Source organism: Onychostruthus taczanowskii, unplaced genomic scaffold (genome assembly GCF_017590055.1).
Source record: "Onychostruthus taczanowskii isolate IOZ18803 unplaced genomic scaffold, ASM1759005v1 scaffold6, whole genome shotgun sequence".
In the NCBI taxonomy this organism is placed as follows: Eukaryota; Metazoa; Chordata; class Aves; order Passeriformes; family Passeridae; genus Onychostruthus; species Onychostruthus taczanowskii.
The window spans coordinates 11,359,869-11,384,603 of record NW_024503679.1 but is presented as its reverse complement, the minus strand read 5'-3'; the positions used below and the strand labels follow the sequence as shown (position 1 = coordinate 11,384,603).

Genomic DNA, 24,735 nt, shown 5'->3' with positions numbered 1-24,735 from the left:
CTCAAACACACCCCCGTCCTCATGCCCACTGTCACCTGCAGGTTGGCACAGCAGCTTTTAGTTACATCAGTGACATCTCCTGTGAACAATTCTAAGACAAAACTAAGACACACCCTCATGCCAAGTCCCACACACTGCAGAATGGTTCCTCTCTCATCCTGGAGCATCCAACCACCTGGACATGAATTTCTAATGAGGAACCTGAGCACAGAGCTCATCTGTACCCCACGGCCTCTACAGCAAACACATCCTTAAGAGCTTAACATGAGGTTAATTGTTCCTGAGGAGAGGACAAAAATCCAACACCCAACAGCCAATTTTGCTGGTTTTTGTCAATTTGCACGGCCAAGCAAGGAGACCCGAAGCAACAGCATATCCTGAAACACAAGCACTGCAGCCAGAACAATCTTTTACTGTCAAGCTCCCTGAGAGATAAGGTTTCTAATAAAACTTTTTCCACTAACTATGGAAACTTGTCTTGGCAAATCCTGACACAATCTCCTGCGGTACCAGCTTGTTCCTGAAAATATGACCATTTTATGCTACAAAAACCAACAGGTTGTCAACTGAGACCATTAGCAGCTAAGCTCCCAGGCAAGAAAACATCTTTGTGCCTGATGAGAGTGACAGAAGCAAGAGCTACACCTGAGCAATGTTACCATCACAGCTGTAAATCCCACCCTCCGCACCCGCCAAAGAAGAAACAAACCAAACTCCCCACACGTGGACCATTTCATGAAGAAGTAGACTATAGGACATGTCATTCTGAACATTTATTTATTTTGTCTTCAAAGAAGAGGCCTGGTGCAACTGTTTCGTTAGAAAATAAAGTGTTTATTAAGAAACTAGACATTGAACACCCCTATAGTCTCTGTGAAAAGGGACCGTCCCATTTCCCATTAGCACAGGATGATAGTTATGGCAAGATAAGAATGCTCAAAGATGGAGGAATCTCATTGACAGAAAATGAGGTAATGATTTACAATAATTAAAAATAAAATAAAATTTAAAAAAGAAACATCCTTAGACTTGCTACTTAAAGCCACCAATCGCAAACAGCCACGACTGGCTTTCGTTTTCAGCAGTGAGGAACCAGAGACTTTAATTGGTGTTAAACAAATTGAGACATCGATCACAGTGGGGAGAACTGCTTTTAATTATGTTGTACGGTCCGGAGGATTTCTTCTAAGCAGAGATGGACCTGAGCTGCAAAATTCAACCCTTCCTCTGCTAGGGTGTTTGGATATAGGCTTCTGGTCCAGGCCCACAGATGCATCTCTACGACTGATACACACAGTTGAGAGCAGAGTCCCCTGAACAGTGCTAGGGAGAGGAGACAGTTCAGACGGACAAGACATCCCCAGGTCAGGTGGGCAACTTCCAGGAGATGGGGAAATTCAGTTCAGACAAGCACCCAGTGATTCACACACTCAGTGAAGCTCCTCCTGACTCTGTGAATCTGCAGAATTGAGGTGTCCATGGCACACGGCCGCAGGTCCTCTCTGGCAGTGCACCTCTGGCATTTCCAGCTCCGATGCGGGCAGGAAACGTTGTTGGGAGATTTGGTCATGGTTTCTGAAGCCATCCAACCTGAGCCAGGTCTCCTCGCGCTAACGCAGATGCCCCACTAAGGCATGTCCATTAACTTAAAGCAATCTGCCACCATCTCTCCAGTACTCTTCTATTGCACTTTACCTTTTTTATGCAAACGAACCAGGAGAAGAAGCAAGAGAATGGAATATTCCCAGCGATATCCCTATGGGACAGCTGATAATAAAAACCTCCTGGCAATCTCCAGGGTGGTTCATGCAGGTCACCTGTAAAGGCAGGATGAAGCAGAACATCCATTCTGAGGCTTCTGCCCAGTTCTGGTGGAGAGGGACCGTGACTCTTTCCAGTGGCAGTGACCCTTGAGGGCTGGTGATTTAGAGACACCCCTGATGTGATAAGGTCATCTCAGGCCACCAAGAAGGCAAGCAAAGCTGAGTGGCTGGTGAGCAAGCTCCTGGTCCAATATTCCTCTCAAAAGGATCTGGCCACACCTGAAGCTTTTGGAATATTTTTTGTCCTCTAGAGAAAATTTGCTTTCCTTATAGGTTATCACTGATATGTGTGAGCAAATCTGTATTTCCCGTACACGTGACATCCAGAGAGTCCAAGGAAAGCCCTACAAATTGCCACAAGGGCAGCTGGCTTCTCTTGAGGACAGGATGAAAGGGTTTACTTTTCCATCTGAGAGGCTTTGGATGAAGTAAGACAAAAGTGGGATAGGAGAGGGGGAGAGAATACAAATATTGGCCAGAACAGGACTGATAGTCCTCTTTTTGCCCGAGAAGAAACAACAGAATACTTTTTTTTTCCTCTCATTCAGTCAGCCAGCCTCAAGCTGATGGTTCTGGGTATGCAGCTGGGTTACAATCAATCTCTAGTGGGGTGGAAATACAGGGGAGAGCTAAATGGGGCTGGAAAAGGCCCAGCAATGGGACCTGCGTGCGTCTGATATGCTTTTCCACTTTGCTTACTGCTCTAGTCCTGGCAAGGACACAGACCCTCCTGCACTATGGATTCTCCATCCATGCGGGAAGTGCAGGCAACTCCTCAGATAAAGCTCATCATTTAAGCAGCAGGGAGAGACCAGAGTACAACAACGAGATAGTCAGATCCAACGAGCCGCTCTAACACACACAGACAGACAGACAAATAAAAGAAGCCTCCTAGAATATGTGCACTTCAAAGATAACCACACTCTCTTCCTGTCAGAGAAGTAAGATACTTTTTGTTTTTTTTTTCTTTCCATCCTCATTCCTTCCAACATTATTTTCTGTGCAAGAACTGGGAGCGGGGCTGCCTTTGTTCTTACCAAAAGTCTTCATTCTGCTTTAGTTTCTTCCAGGCTCCCCGCCTCGGCTCGCTCTGGGAGACCTCCCATGGCAGTGCCACGTAAGAGGTGATGGCAGCATTCACTGGGTGTTGCGAAGACACAAGCTTACAAGGAAAACTCCAAGCAGGGAGGACATGACTAAAGATGTCAGTTTGGTTGGCTTGGTTGGTTTTTTGTTTTGTGTTTTATTTTAAAGCAAAAGTACAATTATTTACTGTGTTATTAGGATGACTCCTTTCAATTGGGTTTTAATTCTCTTTATTTGCTCTCATTGCTGCTGTTGTGCCTTGCAGGAATATTTAACGAACACAGCGACCATTGGAGGAAAAGAACAACCCTGTTATCTGGTGACAGAAAACCACAGTTTCAGTTGGCTTTAACGTGTGTACAGGCAGGGCTGTAGAGTCCTATTAGGAGGAGACCTCAATCCATACAGACCACGCTTACTGCTTCCCACCATTTTGAGGGCACAGCCTATAAACTTGACATCAGAACAGGGACTTTTAAGGAGTTTTTAAAAGCCATGACGTCCTTTGCTGAAATAAACACTGACATCCTCAACATAAATGCCTTGGTTAAGAGGTTTGGAATGTCCAGGGAGGCTTATTGGATTCAACATAATTTCTCTGAAACCTAAAGGGGGAAAAAAAACAGAAAAAAGAAAAAAGCAAAATAAAGTAAACGAAAAAACAAAAAAGAGCAAAACTAGAAAAAAAGAGAGAGATATCGACACACATGTGATTATATAAAAAAGAACCAAATGAATAACTAGCAAACGGCTGCCATTAAATTAAAGCCAAAATGTCCTCTCCAGGCAGGGCTACCTCACTCTGTCTTTCCATAAAGAACAGGCAATCATTTCATGTGGAGTGTGCAGGCACAAGTGCTCTGAGGACAAGGGGCATGCAAGAGGTCTGGACAGAGAACTGGGAACAACTCTTTTCCAGAGGTTCCCACTAAATCCAAATTCCTACCTAGCCCATCTTTTCCCTAGGCAGGCAGTGAGGAATAGGGAGACTCCTTCCTGTGTCTACTTCCCTCTCATGATTTATCTAATCTGGCATAACATTTTTGAAGCCAAAAAATAGCATTTTAAGGCTGGGGAGATCTGACTCTCATAACCCCACAGACCTTTCTTCATCCCAGCTGTCCCATCTACACCAAACCCTGCATGCTGGAGGCATCTTCTCCTCACACAACCTCGCCTCTCTAAAAAATCTGATTAGGATTTGCCAGAAACACTGGCCAGATGAGAAAGCAAAATAAGGAGAGCAGATATCATAGGCAAGATCCTTCCTTCAGTCCAACAAACTTACAGGGCAAATATAAGGTTTTAAAGGGCTGTATCAAACATCTCCTCACAATGTTTCTGCCTTGAGATGCCCCAGCCAGGGAAATTCATTTGTTTGCCACAACCAAGACATGCATGGCAGATCTTGGGGATTTCTCGCATCCATACCAAATTCTTATGGATTTAAAGGATTTTTCCAGGAAATTACTGGAATATCTTGTCTACATAATTGCTCTAAGATTTAGAAAATATTCCTGCACCTCACAGGATCCTGAACAAATCAGCTAAGTTAACTCAAGTCTGGCATCACCAGGGCAGCATGGAGCAGCTTGGATGCCATTAGAATTTATCTCAATAGGAAGAGTACTTTTAAACAGGCTAGGAAATTTTCTCACACCAAAACTACACCAGCCAGAAGATTTTTCTTTTCCTATTTCTTCTTTCTATTTTGTTTTTTATATCAGTTTATATTTCTCCACTGCACTATCCTTACTCCATCTGCACATCAAACACATGTTTCCTTTGATGGACCTGGGGATGCAGACACAAGCTGTTTGTTTGGTTTGGAACTGTTTAACTTGTGTGGGGGAAACTATCTGTTATTCTCAGTGGCCCTTAAGGGCCGATCCACATGGGAGAGTAAGCCAGGCTCAGCTCTGGTTCATGTGTCATAAACAAGATTCATAGGCAAATTCCAAGCGATGAAATATCATTAGTAAACTAAATAAGAGTGAAAAAGAGCCCAGCTCAACTCTCATGGTTTAAAGTGATCAGAGTCACTGGGATACAAATAAACATGGCATCCCTGAACGTCACTATTTATCGTGTTTTGTTTTTCATAATATAAATATATTTTATGGCCGCCAAAGGATAGCTGGGAAAGTCTACCCTCAACAATACGAAGTATCTCCAAGGAGAACTTCTGTCTGCTTTATTTTCCTTGTGTTTCTTAGCTCTGCTAAATTAAGGCAATTTTACTTCTGCCGGGCCACATCCAGCAGACCTAAAAACCCATTGGGGACACACAGCCCCAGCGAAGGGACATGTGAAAGATCAGCAAGACTTAGGGTTGGGGACTCCAAGGGCTTTGCGCTCTGTCATCAGTGCTGCGCTGCGAATCCCAGCTGCAGGGATCTGCAGTGACAGCAGGGTCTTTGCAGAAAGGGGCTGCAGTGGGGGTTAGCCCACCACTGACACGCGGGGGCTGCCGAGGGACGACGAGGAGCGTGGCAGGAGGACAGCCCACGTTTCTGGAGCTGAAAGGCTGAACACAATTCCCCGCTGGCTTGGGAGAGCAATGCAGCACCGGTCCTTTTGGCATCCTCTCCTTCTGATTTATTAAAGTCCCCAAAGAATCTGAAAAACAACATGCTTCTCTCTCCTGGCTGGTTTTCTCTCTCTTCCTCACTGCTGTTTCCCCTATTGTACCGCTACCTTTAACCCCGTTCTCTTGTATGGAGCAGAAACCAACAAGGCTCTTGCTAGGTTTATGTCTTCGCTGACAGATGTGAGATGGATGATGCTCGCAGAGATGTCCAGGGTTAAAATGGGTGAATCTCAACAGGTTCAGAGTTTGGATGCTGCTATGACAAATGTCATCTACCATCACAGCTATTAGCTTCTGAAAAACTGGCTTGGAAATGTCTTAAAAAATGTGGGGGTTTTGCTTTACTTTTTTTTTTTTTTCTTGTCAAAAGGGTAAAAGAAAAAAAAAAAGGAGAAATAGAAATATTCAACTCCTAGAACAGTTAGGGAAAATTTAAAAACAATAACTTTTGTGGAGTTTCACATTTGTCAGTGCCAGCTGGAAAATGGGAGGAAAAATACTATCTTTGACATTGGTTGTAGATTTGTAGGGAAACTCCAACATGCAAGCCTGAAAATAGTAAGGAGGTAAAAATCCCCACCCTGTAGATTGAAATCAAAAACATCTCCAAAGACCTACAAAATTGGAAAGGGTCTGACATACTAAACTTTGTGCTTCTCCCAGTTCTAGTGATATCACTTTTTAAATTAAAACATAATACTGTCTCTACTAATAGCCATTGTATGGTAGTGGAATAAATGTATGGAGAGTGTTGGAGAACAGGGAAGGAGGAATGAGCTCAGATTTGCTGTGCAGCTCTAACAGCTTGAGATGGAGGGAGCAGATGGGACATTTCTCTAAGCAGGCTGGATGGATGTGGCAATGAAAGGACAAGAAAATTGAATGCAACCAAACCATGCAATCAGTTTTTGTCCTCAACCCTGGCCATCCACTTAGTCCTCCAGAGCTGTCTCATGTTTCCCAACACCCTGGCTAGTGAATTTTGGCCACTCTGTCCCATGCCCATACCAATCCAGTCTATGGACAATGTCCTGCCAGGAACACACTTCCTCCACTGACAGACCAAAACTAAGGAGAAAAAACCAGATATTTTCACCTTGCCTTCCCTGTGTGCCTTCTGGTAAAACTGCTGCCATTCAAATAGAGCATGCTTCTAATGTCTTGGAGACCTGAGGCTGCTCCACATCACCTGAGAGGAGCAGCAGGGATTGTCACATGGGGAGGCGAGGGAATGACGCAGAAAATGATGCACTACTCCTCACGGCATCCCTATCTGCCACAGCAGGAGTGATGCAGACCAGTTTTGAAACCCAGGGATGGAAACTGCTTCTGAAACAGCAATATGAATTGCTGTGGGAAGGGATGAGAAAAGCAACGGGATGCTATGTAACGCCTGGTAAAAATGGGTTAAACAAAAATAGCAAATTAAGGGCAACAAGCTGGCCAAACATAACTCTGTTATCCACACAGCTCACATTAGGCAAAGAGGCTTTGAGCTCTCTTCTCAGTTACAGCAGAATTTATGACATAAAGGAAAAGCAGTAGGAGACTCCAACAACAGCGTACATTTTATCTGTCTCTCTGTGCAGATATGAAGCATGAATAGCATCAAAGAAAGCATGAAAACCATCAAGCCTGGCCCACATCCTGAGCAAAGGAAATAGCCATCCCTTTAGTCAAAGTCAGCACTGCTGTGTCTATATCTGAGGGGTAAGCAACACAACAACCCAGGTTTCCTGTCATGGATGGGTTCATCTGCTGGGCTAGGAAACAAAACCCTCTTTCTTCCCTTCCTCTCACAGCATGTAACAGGGTGAGATGCAGCCCAGCCTAAGGCCTCTCTTGCCACAACAAAGCAGGTCACAGAAGCTCAGCAGAAACATACTGTGAGGCTCTCCCTGGTGCTCTCAGCTGCAGATAACCACATCTCCTCCACTGTTCAAGTCAAAGAGCCCAGGCCCAAATCTCCTCTCATTTACACCAGCCCAACAGTGTTGATCACAACGGAGAACCTCAAGCAAATTCAGTCCACAGATGAATATCACACTGATACACAAGACCTCAAGCAGATCTTCAAGTAGATTACAGCTCTTCTTAGACTAGAAAAGCTCTGAGAGCTACAGAAATTCTTATAATCCTTCATTTTCATGTAAACAGGATCCTTATTTCCTTCCACGGCAGCTCACCTTGTATCTGTTTTCATTTTCCATGGTTAAACCTCTGGCATAAGAGTCTCCCACTTTAATCAAAAAGATTTGGTGTCACAGGAAACCTCTTGGGAACGTGCTAGATGGAGCTCTAGCTACAGCTTGTGCCATCTTCTTGTGCTTTTCCACAACCCAAAATCACAAATAGAAGATCGCAGCACTGCAAGTGGTTTGGAGGGCAGGAAAAGGAGGAGATGGGCTCACAGCAAGAGAAAAGCAGAAGCAAATGGATCCAGAAGATCCCATTTCCACATAAATTTCTCTAATGTTTGGCTAGAGCAGAGGAAGGGGTAGGAGAATTCTGCAGGCACTCAATGCCCAAACAGCTTTTCCTTGAGGAAAGGGCAGCAATCACAGCTTTCCACGGGCTGAGCTCTTGAAGACTTTGCAAGATTCACTAAACCTTTGGTCAGAGGAATTCCAGTATCTGCTGCGCTTCCACTGCTGCCACCACTAACGTAGGCCATGTCCATATTAGCCAGGATCACAAGTTTGTTTTCTCTGGAACTCTTTCATAGATGGAGTAGTTCCAAGATACTAAATGATGTAGCCTGATAGCTCAGGAGGCAGAGCTCCAAGATTCCCCACCAATCCCCCCTTAAGAAAAGCCCCAAAGTAGGAAAGCACTTAACAGTGTATAAAATAAAAAATAAGAAGGAAAAAAAAATCTATTTAAGACCAAGTGCAACAGAAAAAAAAGGCTATTTTCAGGTCTGTGATGGCCTGTGATTTGAGCCAAAGCTACCTTCTTGTCCAGAGGCACAGCCAGTGCTTTTTCTCCAGCCTGCACAGAGGTGCAGCTATTTAAAGCCACTCAGAGGCCCACTGCATGATGGAAAGCAGCCAGATCAGTTGGGCCTCATCGGTTTTGTTTTTGTTAGGTTGAAGCCAGAGTATGTGAAATGACTTGCAAGAGGACCAGGGAAGGGGGAAAGGCTGGGCACCCAGCAGTCTCACCCACGACACGCAGAGCTTAGTCTGTGACTCATTTAAATGGTAGTGGGTCACAGAGGAGGTCCCTGAGCAAAGAGAATGGCTCTTTTGTCCCCTGAAATACCCACAGCCATGCAAAGACACGTGGCAAAACTCTCAGGGGTTACAGGTCAGCCATGAGAACACACTGCAGGAAAGTGCTTGCAAAGTTGGTGGTAGCTGGCATCGTGGGCATTGTCCAGCGGTTCCCCTGCCTCTGCCTCCCCTTGTGCTCACACTGACACATCCAGGAGCCTTCTCCTCTATCATTCTCACTGCTGGCAGGAAAAAAAACTGTCTCCCTGCCTCCACAAGTCCCCACCTCTCACCACCATGCACTCTCGCTGCCTCTGCACTCCACAAAGCCCAAGGGACCTGGCATGAAAGATCCTATCCTAGCAAGTGATACATAATTTTCATCACTTTGGTTTTCAAATATATTCTTATGTCAATTTTTAATTATTTTTTTAAGTCAGCCCTCAGAGTGCTGGCAATTTAAGCACAGTGCACAGTGCTACAAGAGTTTCTTATTTCCTCTTTGCCTGACAGGTATCCATGTCCCTGTGACACTGCCTCTGTTCCCCAGCTGCTTCAGATAGCAATAGTTACCCTAAGCACTTTACAGTTACTGAAACCACTGACTAATGTGCCCAGAAATGATTATCCACTGGGAAAGAATCTGGTTTGGGCTCGTGTTCCTTAATTGCTGATTAATTCCAATTACGGTACAGCTGATCCACCAGTACCACAGATTGCCACATCAAAGAGCCAACCAGTAAAGGAAGCCCCTGAGTTAGAACAGCAACAGCTCTGTTTCAAAAGTTCTTTTCAGCTGGAAAGTGCTTCATAAACATTAATTTGTTATGCCTCACTCATTCCCTGGGGAGGAAGGAGCTGTTATATTTAATACACAGGCAGCAAAACGGTGGCACAAAGCAGGACCACATTTTCTCCAAGGTCTCCAAAGGAACAAGTGACAGTCCTGAACATCCAACAGGGAACAGCCTCAGCTCCAAGGCTCCCATCCACTGCAGGAGCTCTGGGCTCTAGAAGGGACAGAAGTGCTTGGTGAAGCCAGAGGGCTGGGATATGACAGCAGACATCAAGAAGAGACACAGATGGTGGGCAGGATTGCACACAACTGCTGCAGCCTGCAGCTGGGACCTTCCCAGCCCAGGCAGTGCCAGGGATGCTCTCCTGCTCTTCAGAGGATGGGAGGAGCTGATCAAGGCCCAGAATAAATCCTTGCTTGTATCTTTACTCTGCCATCTGCTCCAGCACCTCCTTATGTCATCTAGAAAGGCCAGAGCTGCCCTCCAGGAAGCCCAGGAGCTGTACAAGCCCAAGAGCCTGAAGTGTCAGGAAGAACATCCTGTGGGAAAACATGATTTTGTGGAGTTTACAAACTGAGGATGGAAACTGAGGAGCGCAGGAGATCTCAGCAGGCAAGGAGGCACTGAGCACTACAGAGGAGCTGGGAACAGGAAGAGCTGAGGGCTAAAACACAGAGAGAGCAGCAGGGAGTTTCGAGGAACAAGATTTTGTTGATTTTTTTTTTGGAGGCTGTTTGGATGCTATGTTGTCTGGAATTATTGTTCTTCGTCTGTGTCTCTCCAGTGCTCCCACTCTGCTGATTTCTTTGGAAATTAAGCTGCCACCACAGGTCTTCAGCTCTTGATAATTGCCCCAGTAGATGGTTCTCAAAATAAGTTGTCTTCTGCACCAAAATACGTCAAAGGGTGTTATTACACTTCCCAAGAGAGAGCTCCCAGCTCCAGATTTTGTTTCAAGACCATGTCTTGGTATCTTTCAGCACTTCACAAGCTCTAAAACACACACCCCAGGGCACAGGGAAGGCTGTGCTCTCCCAGGGGAAGACAGAAAAACATGGGTTTATGCTGATACTACGGAGATCCTGTGGGACTGTGGATAGTGCCAACCAAACAAGCGTCAGGTATTTGTGGCGGCCTTCATTCTGCAGCAGGGGCTTGCTCCCACCAAAAACACATTGAAACATGGTAGGTTTTTGCAAGAGAATGTATGAAATGCCTGGAAAGCTCCTTGGAGCCACAGATGAGGTGAGTCAGGAGCCCTGTGGGGGTTGCTGCTGTTCAAGGAAACCCTCACTCCACCCCAGAGCAGAGTGGGGAAGGTCTGGCACAGCACAGCAGGGCAGCAATTCAAGATCTAAGCCCAAAATGTCTGTCTGCTGTTGATTAGGGGGCATCATTCAAAGGAGGGAAGAAGGATCAGGAGTCATTTCTGGCATGCTTTTTCCAGCAAGTGGTCTAGCTGTGAATATTTGCTCAAGCAATCAGCTCTGAGCTTAACAAACTACACATCTGCCAGACCCTTCCCTGCCCCAGTTTCACTCTGGGTCTGCAAATAAGGCTCACTCTCTCCCTTCTTCCTCTCACATCAACTCACCTAAATGCACAAGGCATTTAAAGCACTCAAGTCCAATCTTATTTCACACCACATCACTCTGTGTAAGCCTTTGTGTGTCTGCCCCACTTAAGCCATTGGCATGTGCTGATCAAACATCAGCAGAGATCGGGGCACTGAAGGGGCTGAGCTCACAGGCCTCCAGATGGGGAGGCACTGCAACATGGAAACTCCTGGGAACATGGCTATCCAAAACCTATTTTCCCTCCCTCCACTGGAGGCTTTTATGCTTGAGGAGGAAAACAACTTTACTTAAAAAATAAGGAAAATAAGTTTTTCCCCTTCTCCATCATCTATCAACAAAAATCCTACTTTCCACCACAGCTAGAACATCTCCCCCTCTATTTCAGCTGTTCCTTGAAGCAAGAACTCCCCACACCACGACTAAAACATACAAGAACATACACTTGTAACAGCACCTCCACATTTGCACATGCAACTAAATGTGAGAGATCACAGTCCGCAGCCCAGAATTCAACCTCACTCCCAAAACCAGCCTGTGCACAGAGGAAACCAAGCTGAGTGATGCCAAAAGTGCCATCAGAAAGCAGGGAGAGCGTGCACAGAACCTGCTGTGTGTGGGACACGTGGGATGGCCAGGGGGGAAGCGTGAGAGGGAAGCAGAGAGGGATGCCACAGCACGGAGCACGTGGCAGGGAGCAGAGGAGTGCAGGAGAGGGGCCGAGAGCTCGCACTCACACGTGTGGGGCTGAGAGCACAACGCTGCTGAACATTTACTCTCACATTACAGATTTAATGGCTTTTAACAGGAGACTTTGTAAGCGATCAGGAATTGGAACAAAAGGAGCTGGGGGAATAATTATCCTAACCAGGGGAGCTAAAGAACATGGCAAAATCTGTGCTGAGCAATCATGCTAATTAAAGGCACCCAGAAGAATCAGGATAGAAACACCAAATGGTTTTCACTCTGCTGCCCTAATCCACTAACAGCCTCGGCACTTTGACTCCCACCAGCTGTGGGAAGGACGGCTCTGGGCGAGCTGTTTTGTAGCAATAAATGACAGAGATAAACAAGTGACACGGGGGGGTTGGTCCCCTCTGCAGTGGAGCCTGAAGCGATGCTTGGCCCGCCAAACTGAACAGTGGCTGCTTTGCACCAGCAGCCTGGGAGAGGACCAAATGCTCTCACAGCCTCCAGCTGAGCAGGAAAGATCCCAACACGCTTCCCAGAAAGCAGAACAGCTGCTGGCAACTACCAGCATGAGGCTGAACACAGCCCACAGCCACAAGCCTGGTCCTTTTGGGCTGCTCAGCCCTGCTGCATGACCGCCTCTGCAGGGAGCTGTGTCACAGCTCAGCACACTGCTCTGTCCTGGGATATGCTCCCAGTGCCACACCAGAGCTCTGGCAGCACCAAGTGTGCTGCTCCCTCGTTTGCATAGCTTTAGTCATCACAGGGCTGGGTCTGCTCAGATTTGGATTTCAAAGGTAAGGACGTCTATGCAGGAGGCACCATCCTGATCTTCTAATGCTTAAAATTCCAGCTAGGGTTATTGCCATCCTAGCAACAGAAAAGCAACAGCTAACACTGCAACATGGGCATATTTTCACCCAGAAATGTGGAGCCTTGACAAGTGTCCATGTTGTAGAGGAACAAAATGAACAGTAATGCTTCAGCAGACTAGAAGCTTTACAGACCAAATAAAAATTCCCATGCATTCAGCTATTGTACAACCCAATCAGACTCCTCAAGGAGCTGCTGAGCCTTGGTCTGATGGGGATTTCAGGGGAATATCTTCTTCAGATATACCTGAAGTCAAACAGGACATCACATGCCAAGGTAGATGGGTGCAGAAACACAATTAATAGAACAAGACACAGAGTGGTGAAGTCATCCACCGAGTACAGAGAAGTCCCTCTCTGCCCTTCCCAACCTCCAAGAGAAGGTTCTCCTCAGGTAACTGCTTGGGTGAGATGCGAGTCTCTTCTCCCCAGCAGTGCAGACCTGGGTTTTGTTGCAGTCACCTGCATTGGCGCAGAATGAGAGCTGTGCTGGGGAGGTGGGGAGGCAGAAAAACCAATGCTAACAATTGCCATCAAGTAACAGCTTTCTATTTTAAAAAGGTAGGTTTTTTGTTAATCAACAGGTCTATTAACATGGAGCAAATATCTCTGTGATGGACACCCACAGGATCACAGGCTGAACTATTTGTGTGCAGCATCTTTTGATTGATTCACCCTAAAAATCATCAAGTAAATGAGAGAGGATGTAATACTTCTGCAGGAAACATTCCACAGCGGATACATTGATTGCAACACTCAGCCAGCTGCCGTGTGCCAGCCTCTTCTTAAAGGGATTTCATATTTAATTCTCTGATTAAATATTTTGAAATGGAAAAAAAAAAATCAGGCCTAGATTTGTGCTTCCTTCATGGAACCTGGTATTCTTCCAAGGAGGATCACATGAGTGACCAATGTCCAGTCTCCTCCCTCTCTTCCTGTCCTCAAGACTTATGAATCTATTCCCTTGGTCCTTGTCCAGCCACAGAGACCACTGCCACTCCACTGCCTGGCCTCTTCCCACTAAATCCTTGGACCACGACAAGAGAGCCTGTTTGGTGGCACACCTGGAGACCTGTTGATTTATTCATTCAACCACTACATGCATTTTGCCTGCCAGTGCCTCTCTAACTCCTCCTCTCTCCATTTCAATCCTCTCTCTCCATTTTCAATCAAAAACCCACTGAAAGCCCAACAGGACAAGAAAAGACAGGGCTGAGAAGGAGGAATACCCTGAGATAAATACAGAGTCAGAGAGTCCAGGACCCATGAGGAAATTAGCAATGAAACCATCAGCTGAATAATTTGCCCCAGCAGCAATCCCAGCCAGCAGGAATGGCCCTGGAGCCAGAGCTGAGGGCTTGTGCTCTCTGCAGCTTGCAAAAACAGGTTCTTTTTCCACAGACCAAGTCCCAGGCTGACACCTCCTTTATGAGCTGCTGAAAAACACCATTTTCTGGACGAGCTCTGCAAAAACACAGTGACACTTCCAGTTTATGAGCAAGCCCTGCCACCGCTCACCGAGCCACAGCCTTGGAGCTGTCAAAGCCGTGCTGAATGAGAGCAGCGGGGCCAGGAGACTGCTGGCAGCTCTGCTGAAGAGACGTGCTTATTTCACATGCAAATGAGCCACAGAAATTGAGACCAGACCCTCCTTCTCCCCTCTGAGCTACTCGTAAATTACAGAGGCGGAAGGCAGGTGAAGGGTCTGTGAGGCAGGTGAAACACAGCGGTACAAGGGACCCAGCATCTAATTGGAGACAAGAGGAGAAAGCTGAGCACTCAGCCAGGGCCCACAGGGAGACACAGCTAACCCTGCCCTCCTGAGATAAGCTCCATCAAGGGAGCGTCCAGCCTGTTGGATTAATGACTCCTTGAGGCTAATCAGCGGTGCCAGCTCCTACAAATGAGGGCCCTTCTCTGCTGTAGCTTCCATTCTTTCTCTCCTTCAGCACCATCAGGAAAAGAAATAAATAAAACAAGCATGTAGGTCCCATCCAAGCTGAACTACATGCGTCATTACAGTCAAGCAACAAGGTGAGTGCTGCAGGTATAGGCTCAGCTGTGGATTCTGGGCTCCTGCCTCCTCTTCCCTTCTTTTCAAAGAAAATAAAATTGAGTTTGCATCGACTACTGAGAAAATGAGACAACATTATACAGGACACGACCCTCTGCAATCAAATTAGGACATTACAACACCATAGTCAGCATGGAGTATGTAGCCCTGATAGGGTATAGGATCAAGGAGAATGATTTTATGCAGTAAACATTAAAAGACAAAAGGAAAATTAATCATATCAGGACATCCATCATAACTAAAGTAAGAAATAAGTTTGGAGTGGCACAACAAGCAGCACTCCTGTCTCGGGGCTTCCCTCCCAAATCTTTCTTGTGCTCCTACTCAAGCCACTACTCAGAGATGGTCATTAAAGACATGGTAGAAGTTGGGAAATATTTTTGACTCTTGCTGATCAACTTCCTCTCAGTCCCTTCCCCAGAGCTCTGACAGTTTCCAAGAGAGTAAAGTCATTGTCCACAGAGTTTCCAGCTGTGGTGCAAGAACACCACACGCAAGGGTTCTGATTTCAGGGGTGCTCAGATCTGTTTAGATACAGGACCAGGTGCAGCAGCAGGGCTGTTCCTCACTGTAGCAGGACTGTGGGCATGTAGATATGGAGCCTGGGCTCTGTGCAACCTGGGAGAAATGTTCTGCCACACTAGGCTTGTCAAAATCCAGTTCAGCTAAACCCCCTTCATACCTGTTTCACCACATCAGGCAGAGCAATATGCACCCAGTGTATTCTTCCTGCTAGATGTGGGAAGGACGACACAAACCTTCCTAAACTCTTGATTTACATAGCAGTCTGTAGCAGTGGTTTCCCAACTGCATAATGAGTACATTAACTTTGGCTAAGCCAATTCTCCAGAGATGAAGAGATGGAAAAAATAATCGAAACAAACTGTGATAGAGTTTTTGATTAAGCAGCTGATGATCAATAAAAGTTATCTGCAGGGCACAGAGTGTTAATGAGCTACCATTCCTGTATCAAAGAAACACCTGAGCCCACAGAGGTCAGCAAGACCTGCTCCTCCTGAACTGACAAGGTGACAACATGGGCTGTGGAGTCCACTGGTCTCACCTGCCCTTATTCCTGTTAAAAGGGTGATGGTGGAAGAAGGATGAGAAATAACCTTAAAGCAGGATGTGGCTATAAAGAGAGGAATGAAAAAGGTTGACAGCCTGACTCAGACTTGTGGTGCTATGTTTGCGGGGGGGGAAGAAAATAAATTGAAAAGGCATTCATAGCCTTCTCAGACAGCTCCATTTATTTAAAGAGGCCTTGGAGCTCTGCAGCTGTAACACCAACACCTCTACAGCAGGGAGCAAGAAGGACCAGCCAGTGGGGTTACCAGCTCCCTGCCACCAGTGATGCAAAGCACAAAGTGACTCACTCCACATCCTGGGATTGCTATCCCCTTATCCTTTCCCCCACAACAATGTCATTGCAAAAAAGGTGTTAAATCTCCAGAGTTCTTAGTATCTTAATTTCATCCCCAAAGATTCTAAAGCATTAAAGAGTGGACTTTATAGAGAATTTCTCATAATAACATAGCCACCTGTTTAATAGCACACAGCAGCAAGGCTGCACAAGTGTTTCAGAGAGCAAGTGGAAAGGAGAGCTTCATATTAAAGCTACAGAGAAGAGACAAGGCTCAGATCAGCAGACACATAAAATATCACTACCTCTGCCTGAATTTAGCTATTTCACTGTAACTAATCATTTTGCTCTTCTAGAAATGTCTGGAGAACTCTTAGTGACCACAGGGAGCTGCTAGGATCTTTGTATTACATTTCCTCCAAAAGTTCCCTCCTCTGACAACGCAGCCCAGCCTGCCTACAAAAGGGATTTGTTTTCCCAAAACCCACTTAGCCTTCCTGTCCTTAGAGGGTCTAGGGAAAGCTGAGAAAAAATCAGCAGACAGGATACTTGTTCTGAAGTGTCCCACAGGGAACGGAGGGGATGAACAGCACATTAGGATTTCTCCCCCAATTTCTCAAATTCTCACGGAACTGGGGTTTGCAATTGCCCTCTGCAGAGCCCATGTCAAGACAGATCATTAATACTACTCGACACTGAGGATCTCTTCTATTAAAAAAGCACAGCAATTACTTAGTTCAAATCTCTATATTATTCATAAGATCTATATCTATCTTGGATATGGTATTTACACTGCCATGGGGAAATGTAATAAATAAGGTAATAAGCGTTTCCTTCCTCCAGGTCAAGATGAAAGTCTGCATCTTAGACAGCAGTGCTTTCCTTGGGCAGCCAAGCTCATATCCCAGCCTCCCTGCCTAATTCCTGCAGCCAGGGACTAAAGCCAAGTTGAAAAATGACTGCTCTTCCTCTGAGCCCTGGACTCAGGTTCCAACACACTCCAATGATTGGAGGAGGCAATGCCTAGGTGGAATGAGACCTGCAAGGAGAGGTCTCTTCAGAAGTAGTCAAGAGAGCAAAGCAGAACATGTTAAGACTGTAGCATGGCCCCCATGAAGGTGGAAAGGGAGAATTTGATCTAACCTATCTGGAAAAGAGAAGGGAAAGTCCAGAACTGCCATTTTCTGGGATCATAATATGCAGCTGACAGTTCCAAGGATGTGTTTATCCATCTAAACCCCTGACTCCAAAAGACTGGCTGTGAAAGGACTTCAGGTGGGGACTCATAAACATGCAACATGGTCCAGTGGGCTGAACATGGGCCAGGCTGCTAGCTGTCAGCAACCTGGCATGACCTTGAGCAAATTGATGTTTTTCCAGCTGCCTCTCCTCATCCATAAAATGGAGACGAAGATGCCCGGCAGCCCTTTGATGGGCTGGAAGGAGGAATGCCTCTTTCCAGGAAATAGTGGAGATACAACATGTCAGGTTACTTCTCATTAGGAAGAGGATAAAATCTACCCCATGCCTCAGATACTCAGCTGCCTGCTGTGCTCTCAGTAATGTTCCCCTGACATTTGGGCTCTGCTGGGATCTGGCACAAGACCAGAACAGTCCCACCGCACCCCACCCCATCTCTGGGATTTGCCCAGAATTTATTTTTAACACAGCCTCAGTGTGAACATTTGTGTTGGGATTTGAATGAATTCATGCTGATCCCTGACTCTGGGCTCGTCTCACCCTGACTGTGCCAATAGCCAGGACTGTCAAGAGAAAAGACAGCACAATCTCCCCCACCCTTCACCAGGAGTCTCACAAGAGGCAGACCCAAAGCCTCCCTCCTCATTCCACATGTAGGAAGGAATCTTTGGGCAGCCACCCTAGATGGAGCCATTCCTGCTGTCCAGGGTAACTAACTTGTTCTACAGCATAAGACATGTCCAACAGGGCCCTAAACTGGGCTTAAAATGACCTTTCAAAACTACGCAGCCCCAGCTAAATCCTTTATTACCCTGGTTCTGGAATATGAGCAATGGGCTAGAGCAGGAGCAGTGGCCCATCTGAGAGAAGACTTGGAAGACTGGGCTGTAACTTTCTGGTATGCCAAGCCCCCAGGTATAGCTTGAAACACAAGGTCCTTGCTCTTGCATACACCTGATGGCCACCACCTCCCTTGCTCAATGCTCCCCATCAATTACAGCACAGAGACATAAAATGACTGATACTTTTAATACAAAGAGCCTGTCATTTATTTATTAGCTGGCGACAGGCCCTGCAGTCCTGGATGGATGCATTATAAATCAGCTGCATTTCTAACCATTAAAAATTCATCCAATTCATAATGTAGGATGCCTATAATTTCCTTATTAGTGTTGAGTGTGAAGGATTTTTCTTTCTCCTCCCTTGGCTCTTTGCTTTCCCAAGATCTTGCTCATCTGAGGATTAGCTTGGCTTAATCCTGCAAGAGGGAGGTGGAGGGGTGAGAAGGGCTGGGAGAAGGGAGACAAGGACTAAGGAAATTTTGTTCCAGTGTTTTCTTCCAATTGCAATTTGCCATATATACTTAGGAGACTTAGCTGTCTCCTGACATACTTATGGGAGCAAGAGAAACTGCTTGTCCTGAATTTAAGACATGTTTGTATTGTAGGAATAAAAAATTCCCTTTTATCTCGCAAAGGGAAAAAAGGAGTATGGTGGTTGGACAGGGAAGGATGATGTAAAACCTGTTAAAAGGACAAGTAAGATAAGAACAGGTGTCCATACATTATAAACCAGTGCATTTAAAATAGATCAAACATATATATGAGATTTATATATAAAAATAGGTAGGTATAGTAACCTTCAGACTCAGTGCTCTCATTCAGTGAGGAAAAATAGGTTAGTAGGCCTGAAAGAAAGGTGTGACATTTTTACAGACCCATAGTGGTGACAAAAAATCTTCAGGTGATGCTGCAGCATCAGCAAAGGAAATTGGAATGAGCATCAGAAAAAGCTGAGTCTACGTGAAACTGTAAATCATCACTTAATTTGAGTGCTGCATCCCACGTTGACCAGACTTGGCTGCAGACAGCAGGACAGCCTGGTCCTTGGTGTGGTACACACAGAAATGTTCATGCTTTCACTGTGTCTCAGTTTGTTCCCATCTCCTAAAGAGATGTATCCAGGGAGGGGCAGGGAGAGAGGGCTGGAACAGATTCAAGCCAGGCTCAGCACTAGGTAACTTCCAGTGTGTTTAGGAATGAGCGTGCAGGAATCTAAAAATGGATTATGCAATAAACCCTGCCTTAATGGGAGACAAGCTCAGGCATTGAGAGCAATCCTCACATGCTGTGACTCCAATGTACTTTTCACCTCGAGATGCTTGCATACAAACCTTACATCAGCTGCACATGGAAATGGGTTTACTGGGTTCTCCAATGGGTATGTTCACTTCAGCAAATCACATCTTGTTCAACAAGGCCAGTGCTTTACTCTCAGCCATGGTGAAAAACAGCTGCTTCAGGTCAGGGCTGCACATGAGCAGAAGTGGTGCTTCCATGAGCGGCAGCACCTTCCCGCATCCCACTGAGCCACTCACTGCCTGCACCCACCAACAAGAGCAAGACAGACAGCAGGATGTTGAGGTGGACTGGAAGTGTCCAGCAATCAAAAATGGCAATTTCTGCATTTTTGCTATGTGAAGCAGTCATGTTTTGCTCCACCTGCCCTGTGCTGCTGGGAGCCATCTCTGTCTGCCCACCCCATCTCCTCAGAGCCAGCCACCACACAAGGCTGGGAAACAAAAGCCTCCTTCCACACAAGAAACTGTTTAGCCAGAATATTTTTTACATAGGTCTTTCCCCAAATTTCAGGACTGAATGGGGTATTTTGGGTTGTTTAGCCCAAAAGCAGCACTAAGCACAGGTTTGGGTTTTTTTAACCTCTACTGATGTGCAGGTTCTCTGCTACATTCTGGGTTGTACTTCTTGTCCCACAGGGCAGTACCACTAATAATGTTCCTGCTGTGTGTGTGGTCATGCAAAACTGCTCCAACTCCTAAACAATAGCAGCTATTTTTAATTAGGAATCACAATTTAACCAGACAACAATCAAACAATGAGAGCCTGCAATCTCCAAACCAGAGAGACACCTCTGTCTGGTCACAGTGAGGCCCCACGCACTTCAGAGAGATTTTAAACCTGACAAAGAGCCTGGGGAGATTAAAAAGTCGCAAGACAATGTCCTTGTACACTCTGGGAACTCCTGGTTCCTTCGAGGGTACCCCATGGCCAAGTACCACAGGCACATCCTCTTTATTCCAAGAATGCAGAAGTGCCCCAGCTGCCAGACACTTTCCCAACAGCCAATCATTATAAGGCACAAAAAACTCATTCAAAAACAAGACAAATGTTTAAATGAGGACCAAAAGAAATCAATACCACCACTCAGCCCATGCACACATACACACACTAGCTATTTTTACAGTGACCCACAGCAAAACTCACAAAATCCACGAGCCATTAGGAGGACACTCTTGACACCTGGGCTGCCTGAGTCTGCAATAGCCCCAGGTGGAGCACTGTGTTGCTGTCTCTTGTCTTGCAGGGATGAAACCACACCCATGGAGAGAGCTGGCTGGTGAACAGAGCCCTGCTCTCTCTGGCACAGACACTTCCTTCAGGTTTAAGCCCACCACAAGCACAAATAGGTAGGGAGAAGCACCAAGACCCAGACACACAGCTGCTAACAGAGGGAGTGTAAACCTGTTTTTATCCCAGTTGTGTCCCACTCCTCTCACCCTGCCATGATGAGTCTGGACTCATGCCAGACCATGGGTGAGTGGACAGGGATACTGTGGGGTGTATGTGGAGAACAGAGAATACTGCAAGAGGAGTGGGAGGGTGTGAGCCCCTGTATGAGATGAGCAGGGGGCTGGATAGAAGGTGGAATGTCAGGGTGTACATACACATCCCCCCATGAGATGTTGCATTCTTGGGCACTCTGGTCCAACCCAACGGATGCAGAAATGAGGCTGCCAGGAAAAAAGAGCAGCCTGCTGCACTAGAGCCACTCCAAATCCAGTAGGAAAACAGGTCAGGACCTCCTCTCATCTGGCTTGTTAAGTTCTTGACAGTTCACACATCACAAGCTCCCTTCCTGAAATTGCCCCAGGTGAGCCAACCCTGCTACCAGACTCCACAGACATCAGGATTGAACAGTCCAGTAAGGATGCTGTTAGGCAGAGGAGAAAGCAGAGTTTTGTATGAGAAAATACTTCCCTGTCAACCCCTTGATGTCTGTATCCAGCAATCTCTCCACAGGCGGGTCACCATCAACAGCCCAAAGCCACATTCTTCTTGGTTTAAGGGTTTCTCTTCCTCATGGATCTTCACCACCAGGAACCAATGTATCATCACTCAGCTGGGCTGCCAGTGTCACTTCCCCATTCTGGGGCTGGAGCCTGCTGGTCCCCCTTTAATCCTGGGTGTTGTTACAGATATCTCCAGTAAACACACATTAAAGCAACAGAGAATAGATCTAAAATCCAAACAGCGGCAGGAGGTGATCGTCTTGTGCTCAAACCAAGTCAGGTGCCCATCCCATCTGGAGCGAGCAGGGCTGCACTGCTGGCTCCAGCAGCTCCTCCTAAAGCAGGCAGGGACCAGGCAGACCACGCTGCTTTTCTTCCTCATGGTACAAGCACGCAGACAACATCTCCAGAGCTGGCTAATGGGTAAGGTATGTGCAATGGATCTTGCCAGCCTTTCCAAGACATCCTGAAAAAAACCTCATTTCTGCAGCATTATCACAGCAGGAAGGTCTGAAGCGTGTGAGACTGCAACTCAAAGTGCAGGTGCAATAGGTGGGATGGGCACTCCACTTCTGCAAAAGTAGGTTGGAATTCTGGAAAATGTGGATATTTCTTCCACTTGCTCTTTCAGGGATAGAAGAAATGATGCAGAGCAGAAAATAGCCCCAGGCAGGAAAACTGAGAGCCGGGAAGGTTGGCTCAAGTCCCACTGTCCATGGTATGTCTCCTGTTGGTCAGATGTTGCAGCCTGGGCAAGGGGACAAGAAGGTGATTCTGGGCACAAGGGAAGTTCAGCTCTCCTCTGGTGGGAGACAGAAGCAGTAATTTTGGTTGCCCACACATTTCTTTAGAATACCTACAGCACCTGCTCTGGGAACAGCCAGCCAGAGCCCACAAGGCTTCTTCAACATCCAAATCTTTTGCAGGATGTTCACATCAGTACTTGGAGCTCAAAGCAGTTTCCATGAGAGACAACAGCAAACCAGAAGGGAGGGAAGTTTGGAGACAGAAGGTCATTGCAGGGACCCCCAATGCCTTCACCTGCTGGCAGCTGAGCTCTGAGGTCAGGGGCTGTCCACAGTCCCCGGCCACAAGCCCAGGCTGTGCTACAAACAGTGAGGAGACACAGCAGAGAGCAGCAAAACACACATAAATGAGTAAACAGCTACTCACAGGTCCTCGTTAAAACCCTTAAAATACCTCACATGAGCTGAGTGAGAAGGACAAGACTGTAAAACCATGAGAGCCCCAGCACAGAAGAGTCTTCACTCACAAGTGCCTATTTCAGAAGAGTAATGGGAGCTGGGTCCTTCTGGGGAAGAGCCTGGGGACTTCATTTTACAGAAGGCAAGAGGAAAAGAACAGTTTGGAGAAACAGCAGAGCTCTGTGTGAGGGACTGAAACCTGTGGAGCCTGGCCCCAGGCTCGGCATGGAGAAGCAGAGTGCTGCCGTCACTTCACCCTGTGCTCCACATTTATATTCCATAAAAAGAATATTTGACAAATTATCTTATCCCAGGGAAAAGAAAAAAAAAAAAGAGGAAAAGTTTATTTTCCACTACCAACTGTCTCAGTTTTCTTTTTTAGGCAAATAAAACTACAAGCACTTACGACTTCAGTTTTATGTTGTTGCTGTTTTTGGCAAAAACGGGACCATGAACTGACCGAAAATAGAAATGCTGCATACTTTGTATCTTCCCATGCCTAGGATGAACAAAACACACTAGACAAGCAAAAAAATTTAACAGTTCTAAGGGTAAATATCCTTTTCCTTTTAGTTTTTGAGATCTATTGAAAGCAGAGTTAAGACAATCTATTTGTTTAAGAAATATGATTTTTGAAATGACCACAATGTTCTTTTTAAGCTGCACTGAAATAAAAGATAAAGACAGGGTACTGAGTGAAAGAGTGCTGATGGCGCTTTTATTGTGTGATTTGCCTTGTTTTTTTCTGAAGTACTTCTTTTTAGCCGATTACCACGTATTTACAGTTAGTGTAATTATATCTAATTACTTAATTAGCATGAATACGTGTAATTACTAACTTTGAATATGTAATTATGTCAGGGCAGCCTGTAATAAATGAGGTTGAAAAAAACCCTCATTAGGACTCTACGAAAGGACGGCTGCTCCACCCGTGTGGAGAATGCATCCCAGTGCCCAGACTGCGCCAGTCCTGGAAAACACAGCCAGCTCCAGTCCTGCCTGGCAAAAACCTCCCCCAAATTCAAAGAATTTCCCCCAAAAGTTCAGCTTCACAATATTTGTTGCAACTGAGCATCCACTGCTGGGATGCAGGTGGGGGATCTGCCCCCCAGATTAATTTTCTCCATCAGGGTTTGGATTTTTATCTCCAATTTGTGCCATTCTCCAGAAGACCTGTTTTGTTAGATGAGAAATACAAGGGAACCGAACAACTCTGAAACTGTGCTGTGGCATTTGAGTAAAGCTCAAGAGATCAGATCCAAGAACCAATCTGCATCTGATGCATTGTGCTTAGAATTAATTACTACTTAATTACTATTATTAAAGTAAAACGACCTTCCAAAATGTTTCTTCTGAAACATTACCAATATTTCACCACAGAAGTCTCCAGCTACTCATAATTACAAAACTTCAATTTTGGGAAATCAAATCCTGACATTCAAGAGAGAGAGATAACGTAAGAAGCTGCTGTTACCGCCAGGCCTGCCCAGAAGGAGAAACAGCCAAATTTTGGCCACAAATGGGGGTAGACTGGATCATGTTTTGCATTACCAAAATCCCTGACCATTGGCTGATGTTATGTAGTCCTAAACTCTCATCCTCATCACTTTCTCTGCCCACTGTGCTTGCCACAAGTCCCATTCTTCTCCTCTGATCTGTTAATTTCCAGATATGGAGGTGCAAACTCGTCACAACCTGTGACCTCCTCCTGCTGCTGTTTGCCAAGCAGATATGAACTTAGTTTCCCTTCCATGTACACAAGATCAGGAGAAAAAGGCAGTTTTAGTCTATTCTTCTGAAATCCACTTGTGATTGGACTGTCCACATTGCCAAGCTCTTTTCTTAACCCTCCAGGTAGGGCCAAGGACAGCTGAAGCAAGGACAGGATACAAACCCAGCACGGCCTGGAGTTACAGCACAGAGATGGGGGAGCATCTTCTCAACAACTAAATACTTCAACATGCGAAAACACAGTGGTGCTGGTGTCCCTCATGGCTCTTTGAGAGCCCCTCACCCAGGAAGGGAAAGAGAATTCTGAGTCAAGCTTGTGTCCCCTCTGCACTAAGTCAGGCAGTAACAGAAAGAGGGTAAGACAACTGCAAAAATCCTAGAAAGCCAGAAGTGAGGGCTGGTTCCTCTGCCCCTCATCCCATCAA

General features: G+C 46.0%; 1 protein-coding gene across 3 annotated transcripts in view; it reads right to left on the bottom strand.

Annotated features, from left to right (window-relative positions):
• The window catches only part of NTRK3 (neurotrophic receptor tyrosine kinase 3), a 203,381-nt gene that overhangs the window by 62,593 nt on the left and 116,053 nt on the right, over nucleotides 1-24,735 (bottom strand). The window contains exon 13 of one of the 3 annotated variants that reach the window (XM_041418938.1): nucleotides 814-3,514. The exons of the other annotated variants lie outside the window; for them this stretch is intronic. Within the exon in view, the coding sequence (XP_041274872.1) occupies nucleotides 3,396-3,514 (119 nt within the window). The 3' untranslated portion in view covers nucleotides 814-3,395. Of the gene's footprint in view, nucleotides 1-813; nucleotides 3,515-24,735 lie in introns of those variants that run through there. 3 annotated transcript variants of the gene reach the window in all.